The sequence below is a fragment of the Ostrinia nubilalis genome, chromosome 2 (assembly GCF_963855985.1).
Source record: "Ostrinia nubilalis chromosome 2, ilOstNubi1.1, whole genome shotgun sequence".
Lineage (NCBI taxonomy): Eukaryota > Metazoa > Arthropoda > Insecta > Lepidoptera > Crambidae > Ostrinia > Ostrinia nubilalis.
Window position 1 is genome coordinate 14,869,225 of NC_087089.1, and position 27,513 is coordinate 14,896,737.

A 27,513-nucleotide genomic window follows, 5' to 3' on the forward strand; every position below is an offset into this window, starting at 1 on the left:
AACACACATTGGTTGTAGACTTTCGTCTTCAGGCACTGGGGTATTTTGGACGAAAAGATGTTGCGTAGTTTCCCGAACGCTGCCCAGCCGAGTTGGATTCGACGGTACACACTACCACAGAATAACTACACGGTCGCGGATCGACGCTATATCGCAACGGTGCGTGCGTACAAGTGCCCTAGGCTGACGCGCCCTTCTCTCTGGCAGTGGGCGGAGACAATAAGGAGTGCTTCATAGAGGTCGTCGACCTGCTGGCCAGCGACACAGGTACACACCACAGAATAACTAATAACTGGGTTTACACCAGACGATCTACTGTGGTCCGATCTGGGATCAGGAAAGTCTCCCTCGATGTCCCATTAATGGAACACAATAATCTATGGGACCGCGAGAAAAAGGGGTCTCATCGTGCAAGGCATTTAAACGTACGATCCAATATGGCGGATTAGCCATGCGCGATTGAAAATCGTACCAAAACGAACCATATCATTAAAGACATCTATAAATAAATAATCAAATCATTCAATGTGATATGATCTCTTGATAGATAAATGCAAGAATGACCTCATTAATAAGTCTTACGATAATTAAATATATAAATCATTATAATTACATTTCAATTAGATAAGTAATGATTAATTTTCTTTTACAGTTTCAAATCGCTTCGGGCCGCGGCCGCTGGTATCTATAACGGTGGAATCAAACGATAACGCTATGGAAGCATAGAATATAATTTTGTATTTATAAAATATATTACCCTGTTTACAAAATACTTGTTTTGATTTTTACTCAACACATTTTCTGAGGAAACAAATTCGATATTTTACTATACATTTTCCATATTAATTAGGTACTTGCATTGTTATTTGACATGCATCCCATCACCAAAGAAAATACGACATCGTACCAAAATTGTGATATTCCTGGGCCATCCAAAGACCAATCTGGTTAGAAATAGCTTATCTATGGCTGGTCCTCTATAATTTGGCTCGACTGTCGCTGAAAAAGAACAATAAACTGCTTCAGAGAGCACTCTAAACTTTCACCTCAATACCAACAGTCAAGCCTTCACCAAAAATTTTGGCTTGTTTCACACGTACCACATTTTGCCGTCACTGTAGACCACATGTGTGATATGACCGAACATGTGTGACGGTGCAGTCGTGATAAAAAGTCTTTGTAAAAAGTGGTCAAGCTGTGGTTACGCGTGAATAGGTGTCGCTGTGACATGACATGACATGACTCGTGACATGACCGAACGTGAAGACGTTCGGTCATGTCACTATGTGGTACGTGTGAAACAAGCCTTATTCTTGTAAACATAAAAAAGGAACGTTTTTATCACTTTCCGGCGAATTATAATTCCGCTTTAAAGAAAGAGATAAAATTGTATTGTAGTTAAAACTATAGCTTTTGTTATCTTTTTATTTTTTCCTTTTCCTAAAATAAAAGTTGAGTACATGAGTTTAGTGTCTACTTATTCTTTTGATAACTAATTCTACAATAAAACAACTTCGTAACAGTGAGATTGTATGTATTTGAAACATAACTTACATGTCTACATGTAACAAAATGAACAAAGCTGTAGTTAACATTAACCGACCACGAGCAGTGACACTAAAAGCGTTTAATACTGTTTTGTTCTGGCTATGTGAGAAGTAAAAGCAAACTGCTACGTAGCTATAAACATTAAAATTATCAGGGCAACAATGGTTAAATGTGAACCCACCAATAATAAATGAGTTAAGATTATTTACCCACATTCTTTGGAAAGTGTGCGGTTAAAATGGAATATATTCCCACACACAAGTGGGTACCCAGTGTAAGCCCTTATCAAATGCTAGACACGTTATACGAGCGTATTATAAAATAAATAAACTATATGATCGGATAACAATTTAAAACAAAGTATATTGCAAAATATTTGTGATATTCAAAACAAACTTCATAGCCTAAATCAAATAAAGTATAAAATATAATTCTATGTACACAAAAACCTGATTCTCATTATTGTGTTAAAAAACATTTATAACACTAGACCATGATTTTATTATTATTAATGAGCAATAACAATATAATTTTGATTAATGAATTTTAGTACGATTTTGAGTATATTTTTGACGTAATTATTAGTATATTTTTAAAATAATACATGATGATAATCTCAATTTTGATTCAATACTTCAACAATTCAACATATTAGTAAAGATTATTTAATTTTACTTTATAGCTATTCAAAATGACATATATTTTCCACGTGTGCATGAGTCCTACCAATTATAATTAACTGAGTGCTTACGTAATGTAATTTACGTAAAACAATGGATTTTTATCATAGATACGAGTAAATTGAGCTATATTATTGTATAACCTCGCAATAATTTACGTACTATACAAATTTAAGCTCTTTGCAAGCTGGTGTTCTATTCCATGGGTTTTCTATGCCATTAAAGTATTGTCTGCTACAATAAAAAACATATCGAGCAAGCTTCTATGCCAGAAGGGTAGTTTCAAGAAGTTGTTCATAAAATAATCACAAATTAATGTATAAATCCTAGCGCGAAATACATAAGATATTGAAAAGCGTTGAACGTATAAGAAAATTAAAACGATATTAATATTGGTACGCGGCGAAATGTGTACGAAGTCTGCAAATCAATACAGACAAACCCGCATTCCACACCATGTCAACATCTGGTAACGAAACACACTTATCTGGTCCGAGTAACGGCTAAACTTATAAGCAAATGTAAATGCTACAGAGATAGTCAATTCTCTGACCAACGAGTTTAAGTCTATTTTCATAAATCATTACTCTCAGGGGCATGTAAAAGCTACAAAATCTCAAGAGATTTACGTTGTCTTAACTGTACGGAATTTAAATAATGTCATGCCATTTATAACAAGGTGTAAAATGACCGTAAATTTTATAGGTTGCGTAACGAAAGTTGAGGCGAACACGTACTCACAAAGAATACACTGATGTAATATGTATTTGGATTCAGAACACATAATTAGTCAGAATACACAAGACGTCATCGCGACAAGCGTATACACATACTAATCTTTGCTTGTGTTGATAATTATTATTGATCGTCTCAACTCTTGCTGCGCGCCCTATAATTGTAATGACATTAAATATTGAATCATTGGTCCATCATTCCATCACCCGAACCAGATAAGCCACACCACCAACTCTGCTGGCAGAGTTCATAACCAAAAATAACTTTACTGTTCAGCCGGGAACTTGGTGACGGCGTCGTGGACCGCCTTGGCCATATAGACCACGTTGCCCGGATTCAGGCCACAGATGTTGATGCGGCCTGAGCGGAGCAGGTAGATGTGGTACTCCTGGATTAGGTGCTCGACTTGACGAGGGGTCAGGCCGGTGTAGGAGAATAGGCCGATCTGCTTTACTATGTGGTCCCAGTTGCCGGGCGTGCCTAGTCTGTGAAAGGAGTTGAGTGTGAAACGAATGGTTATGCAAATATAATCCTTTACCCGTCGGATATACGGGTGTATTTAGAGAAAGAATAAAAATAGCGATAAAAATAGATGAATTAATAAATCTATTTTAGTATTTTTTAGAATTGAAATCAGGTCTGAAAGTAAACAGTCATGAATTGATTGTTTGAAAACTTACTTGATCAGCTCGGCCCTCAAAGCTTCTCTCATCTGGATGACTCTCGAAGACATCACCTTGATATGGTCCCTCCTGTAAATAAAAAAAGTATTATCATATATCGTTCGATTCAGCTAAATGACGTCCACTGCTGGAAAAAGAACTTGAAGGATTTTTATAACGACAATAATAAGAATCATAATATTTATTTATAAATATCAAAAAATTCGAAAAAAGAATACGCTTTAGTCTAGCTAGTCTATGGCACTGACCACTCGTCGACGAGCTGCTTGATGGCCAGCACGTTCTCGACACCAATCCCGCGCTTTTTTTATTCTTACGACCTTAATTTTGAAAAAAGAACTAACCACTCGTCAAACAGCTGCTTGTTGGCCAGCACGTTGGCGACGACGCGCGCGCCGTGCGCCGGCGGGTTGGAGTACATGCCGCGCACCACCCACGTCAGCTGCGACTTGATGGCGGGAACCAGCGACGCGTCCGCACGAGCTCGTACCAACGTTAGTCGGTTAACTACGTGAGGCGTCCACGAGTTGGCTATTAAACCAGTCTTGTCAACGTGAAGGTATCCCAACATTGGTGCCAACACTATTTTCTAGTCGAGTGGCGATGGAACAACGTTGGAGCCAACGTGTGGAGCCACCTAAGAATAGCGGGGTTACTCCGAAAAACGTTACCCCAAGTTTCGAATATTACCATCCCTGTCACGCAAAGCGAGATGCCAGCGTGAGCGACAGTGACAAATGGACCCGAAACTACGTAAACAACATTTCGGAGTAGCCCTCCAGTTTAGAACGCAATTCAAATTTGAAAAAAGAACTAACCACTCGTAGAACAGTTGCTTGATGGCCAGCACGTTTTTGACACGAAGCTCGCGCTTTTTTTTAAAATTCTTAAGACCTAGAACAAAATTCAAATTCGAAAAAAGAATACGCATTAGTCTAGCTAGTCTATGGCACTGACCACTCGCCGACGAGCTGCTTGATGGCCAGCACGTTTTTGACACGAAGCTCGCGCTTTTTTTTATTCTTAAGACCTAGAACGAAATTGAAATTTGAAAAAAGAACATGAACTGACCATTCATCGAACAGCTGCTTGTTGGCCAGCACGTTGGCGACGACGCGCGCGCCGTGCGCCGGCGGGTTGGAGTACATGCCGCGCACCACCCACGTCAGCTGCGACTTGATGGCGGGAACAAGGGACGCGTCCGAACGAGCTCGTACCAACGTTAGTCGGTTCATTACGTGAGGGCATCCACAAGTTGGCTATTAAACCAGTCTTGTCAACGTGAAGGTATCCCAACATTGGTGCCAATACTATTTTCTAGACGAGTGGCGTTGGAAAAACGTCGGAGTCAACGTGTGGAGCTGACCTAAGATCAGCGGGGTTACTCTGAAAAACGTTATCCGTAGTTTCCAATATTACCATCCCTGTCATGCAAAGCGAGATGCCAGCGTGAGCGATAGTGACAGATAAACCCGAAACTACGTAAACAACATATCGGAGTAGCCCTCCAGTTTAGAACGCAATTCAAAAGACAATGCCGGAAATTGGCGTCTTTTTTTTTTTCGCGCGGCCATCGACCAAACCTTGTTTTTTGATTACAAAATAGTGTAATAAACCAAACTTACTATGACATGTATACCTCTAAACTCAGTCTGAACTGAGTTACGAGCGTTAGAAGTTTGATGATTTACATACTAGATTTGCTTTTTGCGAGCAAGTTTTGTAAGAAATTGCAACAAAATAGTGACATTGTATGTGTAAACAAACAATACCATCCATTAAAGGCTCCAGACATCAGTGTGGAGCAGAATCAGCGCAATAAAAAATAGCGCAATATTTTGTTGCAATTTCTTACAAAACTTGCGCGCAAAAAGCGAATCTAGTATGTAAATCATCAAACTTCTAATGCTCTTAACTCAGTTCAGACTGAGTTTAGAGGTATACATGTCATAGTAAGTTTGGTTTATTACACTATTTTGTAATCAAAAAACAAAGTTTGGTCGATGGCCGCGCGAAAAAAAAAAGACGCCACCTTCCATACAAAATCTGGCATTGCCATTTGAAAAAAGAACTAACCACTCGTCGAACAGTTGCTTGATGGCCAGCACGTTTTTGACACGAAGCTCGCGCTTTTTTTTAAATTCTTAAGACCTAGAACGAAATTCAAATTTGAAAAAAGAATAAGAACTAACCATTCATCGAACAGCTGCTTGTTGGCCAGCACGTTGGCGACGACGCGCGCGCCGTGCGCCGGCGGGTTGGAGTACATTAGCCGGCGATTCAAATTGAAGTTTGAAAAAAGAACGTCGAAAGTTGCTAGATGGCCAGCACGTTTTCGACACGAAGCTCGCAACGTGCGCGTGCGCAGGCGGGTTAGAACGCGCCTTTTTTAATTCATGTGACCTATAAACCGAATTTAAAATTCAAATTTGAAAGAAGAACACTAGTCTATGAACTGACCATTCATCGAACAGCTGCTTGTTGGCCAGCACGTTGGCGACGACGCGCGCGCCGTGCGCCGGCGGGTTGGAGTACATGCCGCGCACCACCCACGTCAGCTGCGACTTGATGGCGGGAACAAGGGACGCGTCCGCACCAGCTCGTACCAACGTTAGTCGGTTAATTACGTAGGGCATCCACAAGTTGGCTATTAAACCAGTCTTGTCAACGTGAAGGTATCCCAACTTTGCTGCCAATACTATTTTCTAGTCGAGTGGCGTTGGGACCAACGTTGGGGCCAACGTGTGGAGCCGACTTAACATTAGCGGGGTTACTTTGAAAAACGTTACCCGAAGTTTCGAATATTACCATCCCTGTCACGCAAAGCGAGATGCCAGCGTGAGCGATAGTGACAGATGGACCCGAAACTACGTAAACAACATATCAGAGTAGCCCTCCAGTTTAGAACGCAATTCAAATTTGAAAAAAGAACTAACCACTCGTCGAACAGTTGCTTGATGGCCAGCACGTTCTTTTTTATTCTTAAGACCTAGAACGAAATTGAAATTTGAAAAAAGAACACGAACTGACCACTCATCGAACAGCTGCTTGTTGGCCAGCACGTTGGCGACGACGCGCGCGCCGTGCGCCGGCGGGTTGGAGTACATGCCGCGCACCACCCACGTCAGCTGCGACTTGATGGCGGGAACAAGGGACGAGCTCGTACCAACGTTAGTCGGTTAATTACTTGAGGCGTCCACAAGTTGGCTGTTAAACCAGTCTTGTCAACGTGAAGGTATCCCAACATTGGTGCCAATACTATTTTCTAAAGCCTGGTCCGTGAGCACGTAGAATTTTGTCGAATGACACCAAGCTACCCATCCTTATCGCTCGCGCGTAATTATATTGCTGTCGCGACTGTGCGACTGGCACCCGCAGTGAGTGTGCGAGCGCGACAGCAACATAATTACGCGCGAGCGATAAGGATGGGTAACTTGGAGTCATTGGACAAAATTCTACGTGCTCACGGACCAGGCTTTAGACGAGTGGCTTTGGGACCAACATGTGGAGCCACCTAAGATTAGCGGGGTTACTCCGGAAAACGTTATCCGTAGTTTCCAATATTACCATCCCTGTCACGCAAAGCGAGATGCCAGCGTGAGCGATAGTGACAGATGGACTCGAAACTACGTAAACAACATTTCGGAGTAGCCCTCCAGTTTTTTTTTTTTTTTTTTTTTCTATTATGGCATGCACGGCTTGTGCGTCAGCCACGACGAGGTAAGGTAAAGGTAGGGAAACGTATAGGAAAGTAAAAAAAGGAAAACGGAAAAAAAAGGTGCAAAGGATCAGGAAAGTAAAGGAGAGAACAAAATATTATAATCAGGATATGTACAGTCGCGGAATGAAAAGGTTCGTCACCTTAGTGTCGGTTTTCGCTTGCACTAGGTACTGTAAGAGTCAAACCTGCCAACATAACAGTACAAGAAACAGTGCTGCTAACATTTAAATAAATATGACGTTTGCTAACGAATAAGGTTTTGCTTGTTTATTTTTCTATCTCATCAGTGCAATGCAATGATGACATTGACCAATTGACAATAGTTTTTTTTATTTAAAAGAAATAATAATGGCAGGTTGAACCAACAAGAAGGTTTTAGTTTATCAATCATAATAATCTTCTTGACAAGATAAATCGTCAAACAACTTTGATCTGAATAATTTTGAACTTTACTGACGAACAGTTAAAGATTATTTTCTCTAACTCGAGGTTATTCTGTAACATAGTTTCAAAAGGTAATATGTGCTCGCGATTCGTTGAAGGAATCAATTTGAAAACTGACGAACCTTTTCATTCCGTGACTGTACATAAAAATTAAATTTTAATGTTATTATTATTCATATATACGGAAAGGGTATTATAAATATCAATATTATCATGCATATTTAGGAGGCAGGCTATGGAAGTAGGAAATGGTACTTTTAAAGATTTAAGGGATTCGATGAAAGAGGATCGGTCATGTAATGGACAAGTGAAAAACAGATGATTTAAGTCACCTGTGCCAGTACCACACTCACACAAATCAGAATTCACAATTTTAAGTCTAAAAAGATGCGTAGGTATACAAGCATGGCCAATTCTCATACGGATAATATTAGAGGTAGAAATCTTTCCCAGTTTCATTTTAAAAAACCATGGTTTTATGGGAATGGTAGGTTGAATGAGCTTGTACCATTTTCCTTTGGTTGCACTGCTGTGCGCCCAATCCAATTCCCATGATTCACGCAAGTAGGACTTAGGGAGGGACAAAAGGTCATGGCAGTAATTTTTATAACTAATCATATCACCATTCACAACAGCTTCATTGGCAAATTTATCAGCCTTTTCATTACCGTAAATGTGGCTATGACTCGGAATCCAGGCGAAGATTATTTTGTACCCCAAAATAGAACATCTATGAAGCAACTCTCTGCATTGGATTACAATTGGGTATTGACTATTGCATTTAAAGGGAAATTTTCCTAAGGCTTGTAAAGCGCTTTTAGAATCTACAAAAATTACTGTTTTTTTCAGTTTCATAATTTGGACATATTCTATGGCTTTATAAATTCCACAGCACTCCCCGGTAAAAACTGATGTTTCAGGAGGTAATCTGACCTTTTCATGAATACCATACTGATGATGGAAAAGCCCTACTCCGACCACACCATCGTTGGAGTGTTTGGATGCATCGCTATATATATGATGCCAATCGGCCCAATTATCTTCAATAATTAAGTTAAATTTATATTTAGCGTCAAGAGAATTTTTAGGGATATCTAAATCATATATTATTTCAGGGGAAAGAACTAAAGACTCAAAATTAGCAGAAAATATGGGAAATTTTGGAGTTCTGTGAGTCGGAGCTTGAAAAGATATAAATTTACGGTAACTTAAAACTAAACAGGGAAGATTTTTATGAGCCCAGTAAGGAGATGTTCCAATAGAATCAGATAAAAGTTGTAATTTTAAAAATAGAGGGTGATTTGAATATTGTAAAACTCTAAATAAAAATTTGTCCGATAAGAATTGACGGCGTAATCTAAGAGGGGGATCAGTGCATTCAACCTGTAAAGTATTAATGGGGCTAGATTTCATTGTACCAGAAATAATACGGAGAGCCTTTGATTGGATGCTGTCCATTTTTTTCAGACCAACTAGATTGCAAGGTTCTAAGAAGTAAGCTCCATAATCAAGAACACTACGTATTATAGCGTTATAGAGAAGTTTTAGCGAGGAAGGGTGAGCACCCCACCAGACCCCTGAGAGGCAGCGCAAAATATTCAATAAACGCTCACATTTGGCCGTGACATAATAACAATGAGGAACCCCTGATAGTTTGTCATCTAAAATTATTCCTAAAAACTTTGCTTCCTTACAAGCCTGGATAGTGATATTATCATAGTAGACAAAAACAGGAGGTGGCATCCGCATTCTACTAAAAAGAACCACAGAACTTTTGGGGACAGATAATGATAGACAGTTATTATCTAACCAGATTTTAAGGGAACTTAGAGCTGCCGTTAAGCAATGACATAATTCGCTTACTGAATAACCGGAAACATACAAAAGAAGGTCATCAGCATACTGTAGAATATTAATTTTATTAATAAAAACAGATTCAAGGTCGTACGTATATACATTATACAACAATGGGCTTAAAACAGACCCCTGAGGTAATCCTCTCCAAAGAACTCGGGTCAGGACTGTTGAATCTTGAGTAGTAACGTGAATAGATCTTTCTGATAACATACTAATAATGAAATTGATTAGGGTAATCGGTACTTGTAGCTTTAAAAGTTTATTTTTAAGAATAGATAAATTAACACCATCGTAAGCGGCTGTGATATCAAGAAAGGCAGCGAGGAGACATTGATTATTAGTAAAGGCTAAGCGAATATCTGTAGTAAAAATTCCTAAACTATCCATAGTACTCTTCCCTTTTCTAAAACCAAATTGACTGGAAGCTAATACACCTTTGCTTTCTAAATACCATTCTAATCTATTTTTTACTAAATGCTCTGCAATTTTGAGAAGAACAGATGATAAAGCAATAGGCCGATACGAAGAGGAGTTACCTACAGGAGAGTTCGGTTTGAGGATTGGTATTACCTCTTGAGATTTCCATGACGAAGGTATATTCCCGTTAATCATGATGGAATTAATTATTGATAGAAAATATGAAAGGCAAGAATCGCTTAAATTAATGAAAAAAGAATAAGGAATACCATCAATACCAGGAGCCGAGTCTTTCACGTACGACAAAATGCCTTTTAATTCAGAAAAAGTAAATGGAGCATTTAAATCTGTCAGGTTTTCAGTACAAATAGGATAGTTTATATCATGATGTACTATATCTATAGGAGGCACAGAAGGAGGCGCTAATTTATCTAGAAAGCTATCAGCAATTGATTTATCTATGAACGAGGGAGTACTCTCTCGGAAACAAGATCTAAATCTCCGTATATTTTTCCATACCTCAGATGGGGAAATGTCTGGTGATATCGAAGTGCAGAATGATTTCCATCCTTCCCATTTTTTTTGTTTAAACAACTTACGGGTGCTGTTTATAAGTTGGGACAAAATTTCAAGGTTTTCGGAAGAGGAAAATGCTCTGTACGCACGTTCAGCTAATTTTCTTTTTTTAATGGCTTCAGCGCACTCTTCATCCCACCATGGGGGTGGAGGAATATATCTACTACGATTTTTTTTAACGGGAAAAATATTGTCCGCCACGTCAATTAAAACTTGAGTGAGAGTATCAGCACAATTGCTATGATTGTCTAATTGCAAGGAAGGGAGTGACTCTAATCTTTCCTCCACTTTTTCTTTAAAAAGTTTCCAATCAGCATTAATCAATTGGTACTTCAATCGAGGGGGGCGGATTGGGATTGATTTGTCAGAAAATGGTAAAGTAATAAATAAAGGATAATGATCACTGCCATATGAAGAGCTAAGAGCGTGCCAGGTTAAAGATGACGCTAAGGAAGGAGAACATATGGATAGATCAGGAGCGCTGAATCCTTCAGAACTAGCAGTGCGACGTGTAGGTTCCCCAGAGTTCAATAAGCATAAGTTATTCATGTCTAAGAAATCTAAGATTCTTGAACCATAATAATTAGAGGAAGAACTACCCCAAGAAGCATGCTGGGCGTTAAAATCTCCCATTATTAAAATTGGTTTTGGAAGAGATGGTAAAATATTAAGTAAAATTTCATCATAAATGATAGAGGATGGATGTGGAATATAAATGGAAACAAAACAAATACCATTTACAGAGATTGCTATAATGGAATAATCATCGTTATGAACAGGAATAGGAATGTGTATAAAAGGCCAAGAATGCTTGACCAGCAGTGCAACACCGCCATATCCATCTAGACGGTCCTCTCTAATGCAGGCATAGCCTGCCACCTTAAAACTACTACTAGATTTAAGCCAAGTCTCTTGAAGAGAAATGGCTAACGGGTCATATTTATTTATCAAATGGAACAAATCAGATTTCTTACTGTAAATACTGCGGCAATTCCATTGAATTACCACCGAATTCATTATTATTTATAAAATTACTATCAAATGAATAATTATTTTTGTCACTTACAGGGTTTTGGGATGAGGCAACGTTGGGCGGTGTGAAGTTTGAATTATAATGAGACAATGAATTAATAAGTGTAATAATAAGTTCTTTAACAGACATAATATCAGACAGTAAAGAGTCTTTACTTGAATCTTTATAAGCAGTGCCAGATGAAGGAAAGTTTATGTTGAAGTCTTTAGTAAGAGCATCATGAGAGGCCTTATCATATCCAGGACTAATTACTGGTGGGGATCTAGGCTTAAGAAATACTGTTTTTTTATATGAACTCCTGCCGGGTATACTATCAGATGAATTTTTCAAAACTGGTCTATTTGTGTTAACTGGGGCTACTGTTGTCAAAGCATCAGCATAAGACTTGCCAAGAGGAGGGTGTAATTTTAAAGCCTCAGAATAAGAAATACAATTCTTAGCCATTGTCTCTTTAATTTGCTTTTGGCGGAAAAACTCAGGACATTTTTTACTAGTTGCAAAGTGAGACCCTGTACACAGACAACATTTAACAAACTCTTCATCAACTGAACAGCTGTCTCCCGAGTGGTCATGACCACATTTAAAACATTTGGGAAGAGATCTACACTGTGATTTAATGTGACCATATTTGCAGCATTTGTAACATTGTATAGTGGGGAAAATGTATAAGTCCACGGGCAGAGAATTGTAACACATAAATACTCTCTTTGGAAGTACTTGTCCATCAAATGTGAGAACTACAGTCTCTATAGGTATGTATTCAACTGTGTCTTTTCCAATAGTTTTCCTTTTCAATCTCCTTACTTTAAGAATGTTGCCACAACCTATAGGTACTGTAATATTCTGTATGACTTCCTCATCAGTCCAGCTGGTTGGAATGCCCCTCACTACTCCCATGCGAGTAACATTGGATGTTGGAATAAACGCTTTGTAGTGATTATTGGTCAGGACAGTGCTACTTATGAATGTATTGGCATCCTCATAATTAGAAAAGGAAATAGCTGCACGATTTCTGCCTATACGTTTTAAACTGCCATTTATTATGTTTTTAAAACCATGCTTTTTCAAAAACAAACCAAGAGAAACCGGGTGAATTGAAGTATTTTGATTGGAAGTTGTCTGTTCTTTTTGTATGTGTATGACATATGGAGAAACATCAGATGCCTGGTAAAGATTCCTACCAATTGGTAGACGCTGAGAATTCAAATTATTGTTCTCAAACTCAACATCAAGTGAGTTTGGTGAGATTGACACTGGCACAGAGTTTTTAGCAGTAGTATCATTGAAATTGTTTGGTTGTTGTTTTGGCTGAATTAGCGTGTCGGAATGAGATTCCGAGTGACATTCACATGCATCAAGCGAAGGAACTGTAGAGCTTTTATGATGACGTCTCCTCTTTTTATTACAGTGTTTACAATACTTAGGTGCAGAGGCCCGTTTTAAACGTTTGGATTTACCTATTTTGAGAATGTTCGGAGCCATCCGTGCATGAACTTTCAGTATCTAATGCTGAATAATTATTAGCTATAGTGACATTGTACGAAACCTGGGGGACGGAGCCCCCAGGTTCGTCTGGGTCGTTCATGTAACCAGAGAAAAAGGTAAAAACTTACCAGAGCACTGCCAAAATCACTAACTAATAAATAAATAGAAAGATAAACATAAATATACTACACTCCACTACTTAACTGATCTCTATTTACTAGATAATTTATAAAAATCGCAAAAGCAAAAATTGAGACAACCGCCTAGCTTGACGTTTCCCGCGCTTTTTTCAGCCCTCCAGTTTAGAACGCAATTCAAATTTGAAAAAAGAACTAACCACTCGTCGAACAGTTGCTTGATGGCCAGCACGTTTTTGACACGAAGCTCGCGCTTTTTTTTAATTCTTAAGACCTAGAACGAAATTGAATTTTGAAAAAAGAACATGCATCGACCACTCATCGAACAGCTGCTTGTTGGCCAGCACGTTGGCGACGACGCGCGCGCCGTGCGCCGACGGGTTGGAGTACATTAGCCGGCGATTCAAATTGAAGTTTGAAAAAAGAACGTCGAAAGTTGCTAGATGGCCATCACGTTTTCGACACGAAGCTTGCAACGCGCGTGCGCAGGCGGGTTAGAACGCGCCTTTTTTAATTCATGTGACCTATAAACCGAATTTAAAATTCAAATTTGAAAGAAGAACACTAGTCTCTGAACTAACCACTCGTCGAACAGCTGCTTGTTGGCCAGCACGTTGGCGACGACGCGCGCGCCGTGCGCCGGCGGGTTGGAGTACATGCCGCGCACCACCCACGTCAGCTGCGACTTGATGGCGGGAACAAGGGACGAGCTCGTACCAACGTTAGTCGGTTAATTACTTGAGGCGTCCACAAGTTGGCTGTTAAACCAGTCTTGTCAACGTGAAGGTATCCCAACATTGGTGCCAATACTATTTTCTAGACGAGTAGCTTTGGGACCACGTTGGAGCCAACGTGTGGAGCCACCTAAGATTAGCGGGGTTACTCCGAAAAACGTAACCCCAAGTTTCGAATATTACCATCCTTGTCACGCAGTGAGATGCCAGCGTGAGCGATAGTGACAGATGGACCCGAAACTACGTAAACAACATTTCGGAGTAGCCCTCCAGTTTAGAACGCAATTCAAATTTGAAAAAAGAACTAACAATTCGAACAGTTGCTTTATGGCCAGCACGTTTTCGACACGAAGCTCGCGCTTTTTTTTTATTCTCAAGACCTAGAACGAAATTCAAATTTGAAAAAAGAACAAGAACTGACCATTCATCGAACAGCTGCTTGTTGGCCAGCACGTTGGCGAGGACGCGCGCGCCGTGCGGGTTGGAGAACATTAGCCGGCGATTCAAATTGAAGTTTGAAAAAAGAACGTCGAAAGTTGCTAGATGGCCAGCACGTTTTCGACACGAAGCTCGCAACGTGCGCGTGCGCAGGCGGGTTAGAACGCGCCTTTTTTAATTCCTGAGACCTATAAAACGAATTTAAGATTCAAATTTGAAAGAAGAACACTAGTCTATGAACTAACCACTCGCCGAACAGCTGCTTGTTGGCCAGCACGTTGGCGACGACGCGAGCGCCGTGCGCCGGCGGGTTGGAGTACATGCCGCGCACCACCCACGTCAGCTGCGACTTGATGGCGGGAACCAGCGACGCGTCCGACACCACCAGCGTCAAGTTGCCCACTCGCTCGTCTGCGAAGAAATATAGCTTGTTGAGAATTCCCGCAGTCTTCTTTTTTTTTATTCACAACGAAGAAGCTCTTGGCCTGTATCTCACCTGATGGTAAGGGACGATCAGGCCGAAGGTGGAAGCGAGCTTCACCCGGAATCCTCAACCACGGAGGAACTGGCTATCTTACCTCTAAGGCCTCAGCCTCGAACTTAGCGGGCAGCGGCGCGGGAGCGGCGGCGGGGCGGGAGCGGCAGGATCTTATGCGTAAAATCAAATAGACCGGTTCTCGAAAACAGCGGCGCGGCAGCGGCGCCGGAGCGGGCAACAGGCGGGCAGCGGCGAGGGAGCGGGCAACGAGCGGGCAGCGCACTCCTTCTTTTGCCCGAGCGTTAGGAATAAATTTGAATCGAAATAAAATTGTCGCCGTTGTTCAGACATTTCGTTTGCGAATAAAAACAAATATCTCGACAACACAACCCCGAACACAACACTTCGCCGCTAAAGCGCCGCGCGAGCTGCCCGCTTGTTTCGAGAACGGGTCTGCGTTGCCCGCCCCGCTCCCGCGCCGCCGCCGCTCCCGCCCCGCTGCCCGCTAAGTTCGAGGCTGAGGCCTTACTGTCGGAACACAACAATGCTGTTAACATTGTTGTTATGGCGACAGACTTAGGTAAGATGGTGGTAGCTAGCCAGGCGGACTTAGAACAAGCCCTAACCAACCAAACCGAACAGAAAAATCTGCCCCCACTGGGAATCGAACCCGGGACCTCTGCGACTGAAGCAGGTGGTCTTACCACTAGACCATAGAGGCGGTAAATCTGATCTTCAGGTTGGTTGAGAGAAAGAACTATAAAAAGTATAAGCTCCCCGTACGCCTCTTATGGGCTAATCAACAACGACAGGTAGCTCTGAAATAACACACTACCTAGTTGAATGAATGAACTAGGGGAGCTCCTATGCTCCTAGCACGTTCGAGGCCTGATATTCGTATATTTCTCTGTTAGTCGCCTATTACAACATTCATGGGAAGAGTTGGGTTGGTTATTTTAAAACAGGTTCACTTAATTCTACAATATTGTGCATATTAGTGCTTGGGTCCGGCACGTAGTGCACAGAGAGAGCATAATTATCTCTATTGCCTTCTGACACACTGAGTCGAAGTTGAAAATAGACTTATTTGAGCTCGAAATATCGCGTTACAAAGTAGCGCACAATCGGGTCACGCATTCTTCATTTCGCCTCCAGCACACATTAAAATTAAATAGACCTTTATCTACTGACTGTAGAGCCCGAAGTTCTTCGCGTAGGACTGCGCGCAGATGAGCTCGAAGCCTCGCTTGACGAAGTAGCGCACGGCCCACGCGTCCTTGAGGTCTCCCACCTAGAGACATACGTTCAAGGGGATATAGGCCCTATTCACTCACTGTAGAGCCCAAAGTTCTTCGCGTAGGACTGCGCGCAGATGAGCTCGAAGCCTCGCTTGACGAAGTAGCGCACGGCCCACGCGTCCTTGAGGTCTCCCACCTAGAGACATACGTTCAAGGGGATATAGGCCCTATTCACTCACTGTAGAGCCCGAAGTTCTTCGCGTAGGACTGCGCGCAGATGAGCTCGAAGCCTTGCTTGACGAAGTAGCGCACGGCCCACGCGTCCTTGAGGTCTCCCACCTAGAGACATACGTTTAAGGGGATATAGGCCCTATTCACTCACTGTAGAGCCCAAAGTTCTTCGCGTAGGACTGCGCGCAGATGAGCTCGAAGCCTCGCTTGACGAAGTAGCGCACGGCCCACGCGTCCTTGAGGTCTCCCACCTAGAGACATACGTTCAAGGGGATATAGGCCCTATTCACTCACTGTAGAGCCCAAAGTTCTTCGCGTAGGACTGCGCGCAGATGAGCTCGAAGCCTCGCTTGACGAAGTAGCGCACGGCCCACGCGTCCTTGAGGTCTCCCACCTAGAGACATACGTTCAAGGGGATATAGGCCCTATTCACTCACTGTAGAGCCCAAAGTTCTTCGCGTAGGACTGCGCGCAGATGAGCTCGAAGCCTCGCTTGACGAAGTAGCGCACGGCCCACGCGTCCTTGTCGAGGTCGCCTGACGCGAAGCCCTGGTACGCGCTGTCGAAGAACGGGAACAACTTGCGCTCCTGGGGATAAAATAGAAAGTATTTATTTGTAACAAAACAGGTTAACAAGTTATCTCAGTGTACAACAGTGGTGTGAGACAAAGAGGTCTATGACTCAGTGATTGCAGAGGTAATGAATAAGAAGGTAACGGTCAAATTATGATTCTGTGTGCAGTTTTGGGTCTGCCTCGGATGCGTCTCCGGGTTGAGGATAGGGGAACGCTAGTCATGAAGAGTGCCGGTTTATCAGCGCAAATAGAAACTCGACGTCAACTCGGCGGGCCTGTCGGGCAACCATAACCGGTCGGGGGCCGTCGAGGCATTTGTCTGTGCCATGATGCAGGGGGCACCTTTTTAAAACCCTCACGGGGGGGGGGGGCTGGCGGGGCGTAGGCCATTCTAATGAGGGCCGCTCTCGGTACTCTTAGCAGACCGTAACCTGCTCGGGCGGGCCGGGCAGGATCCTTTTATTAGGGCTACGTCTACTCACCTCCATGACGTCAGCGATCTTCTCCCACTGCTCCTGCGTGGGGTCCATTCCGGTAGTATGATGACGCTGTGACGTCACCAGTACTCGGTGACAGTTGACTCACCTCCATGACGTCAGCGATCTTCTCCCACTGCTCCTGCGTGGGGTCCATTCCGGTCGGGTTGTGCGCGCACGCGTGTAGTATGATGACGCTGTGACGTCACCAGTACTCTGTAAAAGCTGACTCACTTCCATGACGTCAGCGATCTTCTCCCACTGCTCCTGCGTGGGGTCCATTCCAGTGGGATTGTGTGCGCACGCGTGTAGTATGATGACGCTGTGACGTCACCAGTACTTTGTAACAGTTGACTCACCTCCATGACGTCAGCGATCTTCTCCCACTGCTCCTGCGTGGGGTCCATTCCAGTGGGATTGTGCGCGCACGCGTGTAGTATGATGACGTTGTGACGTCACCAGTACTCTGTAACAGTTGACTCACCTCCATGACGTCAGCGATCTTCTCCCACTGCTCCTGCGTGGGGTCCATTCCAGTGGGATTGTGCGCGCACGCGTGTAGTATGATGACGTTGTGACGTCACCAGTACTCTGTAACAGTTGACTCACCTCCATGACGTCAGCGATCTTCTCCCACTGCTCCTGCGTGGGGTCCATGCCAGTGGGATTGTGCGCGCACGCGTGTAGTATGATGACGTTGTGACGTCACCAGTACTCTGTAACAGTTGACTCACCTCCATGACGTCAGCGATCTTCTCCCACTGCTCCTGCGTGGGGTCCATGCCAGTGGGATTATGCGCGCACGCGTGTAGTATAATGACGCTGTTCTCTGGCGCGTTTTTCAGGTCCTCGATGAGACCGTCGAAGTCCAACGAGCGGGTCTTGTCGTCCCAGTAACGGTAGGTACGAGGCTGCGTGAAGCCGGAGTTGATGAATACGAGGTGGTGGTTCTCTGGGGAGAAAAATGGCTTTTAGAAGTAGAAAAGTACGTAACATACTTAGGTTGGGTCTGTATAACCACTTGCTGATAGAGAAGGAACTTCAGACGACACTATAGGAACATCTTTTTGGATTGACATCTCGCCTGGCTGGAATTTCCTAGACGAAAGACGTTAAAACTTCCAAGTCTACTAGTTCATAAGGTATAGATAGTGTGCTGATGGGGACGCACGATTACATAGTTTTGTATCTCAGATAACTAACAGAAACTTTATCTTTATTTAGTTGGAATTATTTTTGTACATACCCCACGTAGGACTTGAGTAATAGAAGGTGGTGTACTTGAGGTGCTTGTTCAATAGTTCTGCGCCGACGCGCAAACTGCCCGTGCCGGATAGTGTTTGAACACCGAAAGCCTACAAAAAATCCACATTATAGTACAATTAAAGTAAAATAATGTGCACTTTAGAGAAGGACATGGGAAAGTTTTTTTGGAATGAAAAGGGTAAGTAAAACGTCTGTGTCATGACAATTTTGACTTGTAGAATTAGAAGCTTGGCTCTACATGTGATCTGTCTGATAAATGTTTACAATACGAGTCATTATGATGTCTTCTTGGCATCGTTTTACATTATTTTTGATGGAATATTATTTAGGTTATAAAGAACTTACGCGACCAGCGGCGATGGCCGGGCTGTCTTCTCCTAACAGCATGGACACTGATGACGCTGAGAACTGTTCCAATCCTGTAACAACGAAAGAAAACATTAACATAAGTATTTCGACCTTTCGTCGTTCAGTCAGCGCAAATATAGTGGCGGATTTACCAGCAGGCTGAGTAGGCTGAAGACTAGGGCGGCAAATTTTAAGGGGCGGCAGATTTAGTTCATAAAGTTTTTATTACGATTACAGTGATCGTTTCAGCCAATGCAAGACCACTGCTGCCAATGCAAGACGTAATTTCGTGACCTTGTTTCTATTATTAAAAAAAAATAGACACTTCTAACGACAGCTTCTTTATAAAACATTGAAAAGCTATAATATTTTGTTGATTTTCCATCAGGTGTAGTATCAGATTTTCTTGATTCATTGATACGTATCCCTGATGCTAAGCTATTACGATTACGAAATATTGCTCTTACAGTGGTCATACATAATTATAATTTGTTATGAGCATGTGTTATCATCTGTTTTTGTTAGTGTTCTTTCTCATTGCTATGTCTACTTCAATCATTACGTAGGTAATTACAATTTATTAAAATAGGTTATCACTTGCGGCTAGATATTTACGCAAGTAAAGGCAACGTCACTTTTTTACATTAGATAAACAAAACCACTTGTTCCCTGCGAAGTTTAATTATTATTATTTATTGTTTTATCAGTGGTAAGGAAACCACAGTGATAAAACAATAAATTAAAATTGGGCCTAAAACATTATCTTACTGTGTAATAGAATTGGGCGAAGTTTCAAAATTTAATAGAAAAGTATAGAAACCATTATACAATTTGGGATATGCACATCAATAACTTATCGCACATCAATTTATTTTTACCCGACTACGGCAAAGCAAAAGGAGGGTTATCATCAATTTAAATAACTTTTACATCAAATAAATTATTTCATTGCAAATAAACAAATTGTTTAACAAAACTAGTACTAGAAATAATTCGAAAATACACATCAAAGTGTACGATATATTTCATATAAGGCAGTGTTTTTCAACCTGTGGGTCGCGACCCCCTGGGGGCTCGTGAAACCTCTATGGGGGGGTCGCGAGAGGTCGAAAAACTACCTCAATAAAATAAACAATAAAGTTTGAAGATAGATTTGTCCGAAATCTAATTTATGCAAATGCGTTAATGTTGTATGGATTGAAGTATTCGGTCCCTACAACATCTTTGTAACATTATAAAATGCATGGAAAAAAAGCAAAAGGTCAGGGTTGTGGACGGGGGGGTCGCCAAATATTTTTACATACTAGGGGGGGCGTGTCATGAAAAAGGTTGAAAAACACTGATCTAAGGGAACCAGTGGTATTAATTCCTTAGTAAGATGACAATGGATAAATCTAAACACTGTGGCATCTCATGTAGTTATTTTAGCGATTCCCAAACAATAGAATGTTCTATACCTATTATGTCTCGTTCTCAGCAGGTAAAGACATAAATAATTATGTATGTAGGTAGAATAATTTGTACAGCATTATAAATCCATTTATAATGCGGTACAATTCTCATAACAATAAAAATATGAGAGAGAAGCCGCAGTCATCATAATATTTGCGTTGTGTCGGGTGCTTTGAAGGATAGACTTTAAAAAATCTATGGTACAATCTAATAACCAATATAATCATACATACGCAAGCACATCATACTCAATTTTATTCAAAAATCGCACCGATTACAATCAAGTAACATGCCAGTAAACTTGATGTGCCGATTAGATACTGTATGCGTTATCATTCTTATCACTATCATCAAATAGTTTACGTCGGACAAACAATAATTATCTTTGAACAAGGCTTAAGCCTTATCATTTTGTTGCTATAATATATTAATGCACTAACTAGTAGAGTTGATCAGTTGACGTAAACTTTTATTATTATGTAATTTGTACAGACAGATCTTATATTCTTCGAACTCCTCATAAGTTCTTCTGATTAATTTCGTTGTGGGTCCAATGACAGTTTAAGTTGCCCTCGGGACAAACTTGACCTTCTTTGGTTGGGTTTTTATTGGCGGTCAAGCTGTAGATCCTGGCTATACAGGAGTTGCAGCTGTGGGAAAGAGAGGTCGGAATAGTCCCATGAATCTTAGATATCGTTGTTGTATTTTGCAACCTAAATTAGTAGTCTGATGTTGTAGAAGTATTGATCACCAATGAAAGTCTGTTTAATATTTGATAATTGCTAACCTTGTGAACCTTGTACTTTGTTCATTTTTTGTAAATATTTATTCTTTTTACTCATACTTTATAATATTTTTTCAACCATTTGAACTTGAGACAAGTTTAGTTACCTACCTACGTAATCACAAAGTCAAGCACCTAAAATCAGTTATCAGTAGATCATGAAAATGTTTTTTTTAAAGATACGATTAGCTATAATATCAGATTCAGAACAAGACAGTCATGCTCTTTAAAAATAAAAAAATAAAATAAAATAATTTTATTTCGTTTACAAGGTTTCTTTAGTTTATAAGTAGATTGGAGCCTCCATTTAAGCAAAAAATGCCTGTGTTTGGAGGGTCCGCTCTTCAATAGATGTATACAATTATTAAACCTTATAATTAATTACATAGTTCTGTTCAATATTAAGTGTTATTGTGCAAGAGAATGTGAATGTGTGTGTGTGTGTATGTGTGTGTGTGTGTGTGTGTGTGTGTGTGTGTGTGTGTGTGTGTGTGTGTGTGTGTGTGTGTGTGTTTATCTGCGTTGATTAAAAAACACTAAACAATACTATTTTACAAATCATGAGATTCGATCCAGCAAATGTTCGATTTCTTCATATGACTTATTTTGTATCCAAAATTCCAAATATATAAAAGTTTCTTACACTCATGATGAGTTTTGCTATATATAGATAAGTTTTTATTTATACTATTGTAGATGTAGGTGGAACGTGATTCAATTTGTCTACTGGCAAATGTAGTTTTAGTGATGACTGGTTTGGCAACCCTGCATGTGCGTCTTTTTTCTAGTATACGAGGGTCGTAATATATGGATTTGTGTGTTTTGAGGGTAATATAGACTATATATAATTTCCTTACCGAGAGCAACCCACTGGTGTTATATAACATATCGGTGGGGAAGCGTCTCTTCCTAAAGTACATGACTTTAATAAGAGTACGCTGCGCCCTCTCAAGGTTAATAAATTGGGTTTTTGCGGCACCACCCCATACAGGAATGCAGTAGGTTAAAACGGACTGTGCAAGAGCTGTGTATATTCGGTTGAGAAGAAAATTAGGCGAGTTCTTTTCACTATTACCTGGCATCACATGTCTGAGGGTTTTAAAGATCCATACTAGTTTCCTAGTTCTAGAGATGATGTGTTCTATATGTGAGTACCATGATAGTCTTTGGTCCATAATTACACCCAAATATTTTGCTTCAGCCACTTTTTCAATAAGATAGATAGATAGATAGATAGATAAATCATTTATTTGCATACACTTAACACACATAAAGAGTAAAGTTGCAGCATAACAATAATAAGAAAAGAATAGAATACAGTAGAATACTAGTTATATAAGCATGCATAAAACAAACAAAAGCAGTAACAAGTGGAAGAATACTTCCTGCATGATGTGTGTCGCAGCGATGCAAAAAGCAAAGAGCTCAATGTAAACACTGCCCTGAAAAGGGCAGAACACTGATTTTCAGCTCTTGCTAGGGAATCCGCGAAGCGCACGAAAACGAAATGAACCCTCCCACCATCCGCTATCAGTAAAAATGTTTAAAAAACGACTAGGGGAAATACCAATCAATATCATACTAATATTATAAAGGCGAAAGTTTTGATGTCTGGGTGTTCTTTACTCCTCCACGCAAAAACCACCGAACGGATTCCACTGAAACTCCACAGTAGTATTGTTTACAAACCAGACAGTTAATAAACGGACAGTTACATTTGCTTCCATTAGGGTCTACAATACACTCATGGATTCTTAAGCTAAAATCAGGCTGAGGCTGGGTATTGCTGTAAATGCTATAACAGATATATTTAGTTTTAGATGTGTTTAGCGTAAGGAGGTTCTGTTTCAGCCACCGAGCCACACGAGCCAATCCAGCCTCAGCACTGTTTTTTACTGCTTCCCAAGATTCACCAGCAAAGACTACTGCAGTGTCATCAGCGTACGACAGGACTTTGGCATTAGTTAATTTCATGCTACATAGGTCGTTTATATAGATGAGAAAAAGAGTTGGTCCTAGAACGCTGCCCTGTGGCACGCCACACGTCACCTCCGCACCTCCACTAGTGTAACCAGGCAGTTTTACTTTTTGTTTCCTATCTGACAAGTAACTTTCACAAAGGGCGAGTGCAGTTCCCCTTATTCCCACGCATTCCAACTTGTGTACAAGGATGGGGATAGACACTGTATCAAAGGCCTTTTTCAGATCGAGGAAAACAGACAGACATTTTTTCTTTTGATCAAGTTGGCTAGTAATATAGTATCTTTTACATCAGATTCTTTTACAGACGACTTAAATATTCGAAGCACTGATTGATATCATACGGATCGGTTTTTTAATTATTTACGGGACCATATTAAGCAGTTTAAATTTCGCATTCGCAAAGTAGGATGTGGCATAGTGCCATTTTGTAGTAAAATGGCTACGGCATTTCCTAATTTATTTGCGCAATTAGCTAGTTACGTATTTGAGTAATTAAGACTCGCAAAAAACTTTAAATGTAGTGTACGCACAATGTGTCATACCATACATACAGGGTGTCCAAAAAATTATGGTTAGGACTTAGCATTGTTAGCATGTTGTCACACTGCTGTATTGATACCGAAGTGTGGCGTATTACAATGATGCACTGAGAACCCAATTTAAGACTGTCGAGCCCTTGAATCTTTAACCATTGGACCATAGAGACATGTTTTTTATTACGGCCAAGGTAAGGTAACAAACAAAGTAGCTAATCATCAATTAACATAGACTCGTAGAGATGGAACTGTGTTAATTTTACTCCGCTGTTATATTCCTCTCGCTATTGTGTCGCATGCGACGGTTTCGTTATTTTGCAGGTAATTCGCACCAAATACCTATCTGTTCCTAACGGATTCGCGAACAATAAGAATCAACTTCGGATTCAAATAAGTGGCGATCGCAACACGATTGCCTCTCTTTTAGTACGCCGATTTTGTCGAAGACGCAAATTAGACATCAAAAAATCAAATCTTTTTTATTTGCAAACGTGCAAGGTAGTATTACAAGGTAGTACGAGTAGATAGTAATACTGAATAGGGTCGTGTTGTCATAAAATAGTTTTAATTATTTAATTATTAGTGAAGGCCATCACAATAACATTTAGTCCAGTCATTATAGTAAGTTCACCTCGGAATTCGAGATACCCAGCTGTAAGTCTGTAAATACGTGTATATTGACACCCTAAAAGTTGTCTCAAAACCTACATATGGTAGGGTGTAAGCAACTATTAAATTTCAAGGTCAACGGTCACAAAAATCGGTTTTTTGCGCTTTTTTTAGAAATATCACATTTCCTGTGGGTTTTTTGCTATTTGTATTTATTATCAATATTGTAGAATACTAAATTCTCTACAAATTTTGTTTAAAAACTTTTTTTATACGGTGAACCGTTTTCGAGATAGAGGGCGGAGAGCGCGCGGTCACTGCATCACTTCAGGTCTACTTAAGCGGTTTAGATTTTTCATACAAAAGGATTTTCCCGCTAATTCCTGTGGGAATTTCGGGAATTCCTTGTTGTAACTAAGCTTTGAGTTTACTAAGGTACCTACATGCCAAATTTCAAGCGTCTAACTTCCGTTAAGCGTTTAGATTTTTCATACAAAAGGATTTTCCCGCTAATTCCTGTTCCCGTGGGAATTCCTAAGTATACTATAACCTGCCCAGGTGTATGAAGAATAATTGTACCAAGTTTCGTTAAAATCTGTCGAGTAGTTTTTGTTTCTATAAGGAACATACAGACGGACAGAATTCTATACATGAAATATATTTTCAAAATAACTATCAGGGGGTGATTAGTGATCGATACTGATGCCAAAAATGCAATCAGTAAAATTTTTGTCTGTCTGTCTGTCCGTCTGTATGTTCCTTATAGAAACAAAAACTACTCGACGGATTTTAACGAAACTTGGTACAATTATTCTTCATACACCTGGGCAGGTTATAGTTTACTTAGGAATTCCCACGGGAACAGGAATTAGCGGGAAAATCCTTTTGTATGAAAAATCTAAACGCTTAACGGAAGTTAGACGCTTGAAATTTGGCATGTAGGTACCTTAGTAAACTTAAAGCTTATTTACAACAAGTAATTACCGAAATTCCCACGGGAATTAGCGGGAAAATCCTTTTGTATGAAAAATCTAAACCGCTTAAGTTGACCTGAAGTGATGCAGTGACCGCGCGCTCTCCGCCCTCTATCTCGAAAACGGTTCACCGTATAAAAAAATTTTTTAAACAAAATTTGTAGAGAATTTAGTATTCTACAATATTGATAATAAATACAAATAGCAAAAAACCCATAGGAAATGAGATATTTCCAAAAAAAGCGCAAAAAACCGATTTTTGTGACCTTTGACCTTAAAATTTAATAGTTGCTTACACCCTACCATATGTAGGTTTTGAGACAACTTTTAGGGTGTCAATATACAAGTATTTACAGACTTACAGCTGGGTATCTCTAATTCCGAGATTCTTACCTAATTTAAGCTTAAATGACTGGACTAATTGTGAATATAATCGAAAACGCGTGCATTTAACTACATTCGTTAAAAGTTAATTGAAACAATATTTATCAGATGCAGCTGCATTAGCTATGTAAAATAAGTGCATTGAAATAGAAAGGCCATTGTTATTCTTATTAGATGTTACGGTGTACCACAGAGAAGGCAATTTTTATTGCTTGTTCTTATAAAATTTTATTAACTAGAGCACTGGCTTTGCATGCTAGTGTTTATGATACATATGTAGACCGTTAAATAAGTTAAATATGTCTGCTTCACTGTATTACTATGCTGATGGAAAGTATGATTTTAAATTGAGTCTATTTTCAAAACAGTGTAGCATGTACAGAAAAATATGTTTTGTTGCCCAATTCTATGAAAGTAAAAAACAAAAAATTTTAGATTTACATTATTTCCTAATTATTATTAAAACAATTCGAAACTTGTACATACCAAGTACTGGCAAGTACTCGTGGAGGAGGGTGTCGTCAGCAGCCATTTGTTTCTCCATCTTCCGGACAACGGGAAGCACCCAGGGCTTGCCATTTTCATCTCTGTATGCTGGGAAATATAAAGAAGATTAGCATCATCATCTAAATCAATTGAGTGGGTTGGAGATAGGGACCCAGATTAACTATGCTTTTTCTAAGTTTGTGATATTAGTTTACAGATGCGATTGCAGTCAAATACCTGCCTTGTTTAGCATAAATTAGCATAAAAAAAAGATATTTGTGGTTTTTTAAATGTATGCTTATTCTTACAAACATACTTTTCGAATTTTCATTATATTTTATTTGTACAAGTAAATTACACAAATAAATAAGAGACAGACTTCATTTACATACATTTAAATACAATAACAAAGTTACATAAGCATGAAACACTTTTTTGTGTTTACATCTTAATTGAAATGTTCTACTGAAGTGACAAATATTGTAATAATGTTAAAAAATAAGTAAATAATATAGCAAAGTTTTGTTAAATTGAATATGAACCCTAAAAATACTAATAAATAATGCTTAATTTTCTTAGTTTTTCTGGTATCTGCTTTACCTGCACCAAATTAAATGGACAAAAAGTAAACTAGCCCAAAAAGTAACTTTTAAAAGTAATGAATGAGTGGCATATTAATTATTTTTGATATTTCGTCATTCCTGAAAATTTTTATTATTATTGATAACCTAGAACTGTAAGTATTTTTATAATGTAATTATATTGTACTATTTAGTTAAAAACGTACGTAATGCCCTTCAAATTTGTTGTTGTCTGTAAACAAGTTACATAACAGGAATATGTAATTATAGGTTATGATTACCTATATTTATAATATCTCGTAAAGTAAACAAATTTTAAAGTTTCAGAAACTTACCCCCAACACCTAGATTAACTTTATTCTGGTAGGTATCCTCTACAAAAAGTTTATTTAGCTGAAAAACTTCAATCGGCGGGCCTTGTTCAACCACTTGAAAACGGGAACCCATCTTTATAATTTACTGAACACACGACTACCCTGAACAAAGCGCAACTGCGAAATGCAATCAGTTATGTTAATTTCGCTGTAAAATGTTAATGATTTCTACTAAAACTCGGAGTTTATTTCATTGACCTTTCGTGTGTTATTCAATGTCACAAACTTCAAAAATGTCACATGTCAGATG

At 40.0% G+C, this 27,513-nt stretch overlaps 1 protein-coding gene and 1 long non-coding RNA gene across 2 annotated transcripts; one reads left to right on the top strand and one right to left on the bottom strand.

Annotated features, from left to right (window-relative positions):
- The first annotated feature begins 147 nt into the window (after positions 1-147).
- LOC135085003 (uncharacterized) lies at positions 148-772 on the top strand. Its single transcript, XR_010259987.1, has 2 exons — positions 148-267; positions 653-772. It is a non-coding gene; the product is annotated as an uncharacterized LOC135085003 (long non-coding RNA).
- On the bottom strand, positions 713-27,498 carry LOC135084994 (aspartate aminotransferase, cytoplasmic). The gene is made up of 10 exons (XM_063979758.1): positions 27,225-27,498; positions 26,309-26,416; positions 19,098-19,171; positions 18,733-18,841; positions 18,221-18,438; positions 16,873-17,023; positions 14,734-14,899; positions 3,644-3,715; positions 3,233-3,448; positions 713-999 (listed from the first exon to the last, which is right to left on the bottom strand). Exons 1-10 carry the CDS (start codon positions 27,334-27,336, stop codon positions 978-980), a joined length of 1,248 nt encoding a protein of 415 aa, XP_063835828.1. The 5' UTR covers positions 27,337-27,498; the 3' UTR covers positions 713-977.
- Positions 27,499-27,513: the final 15 nt, after the last annotated feature.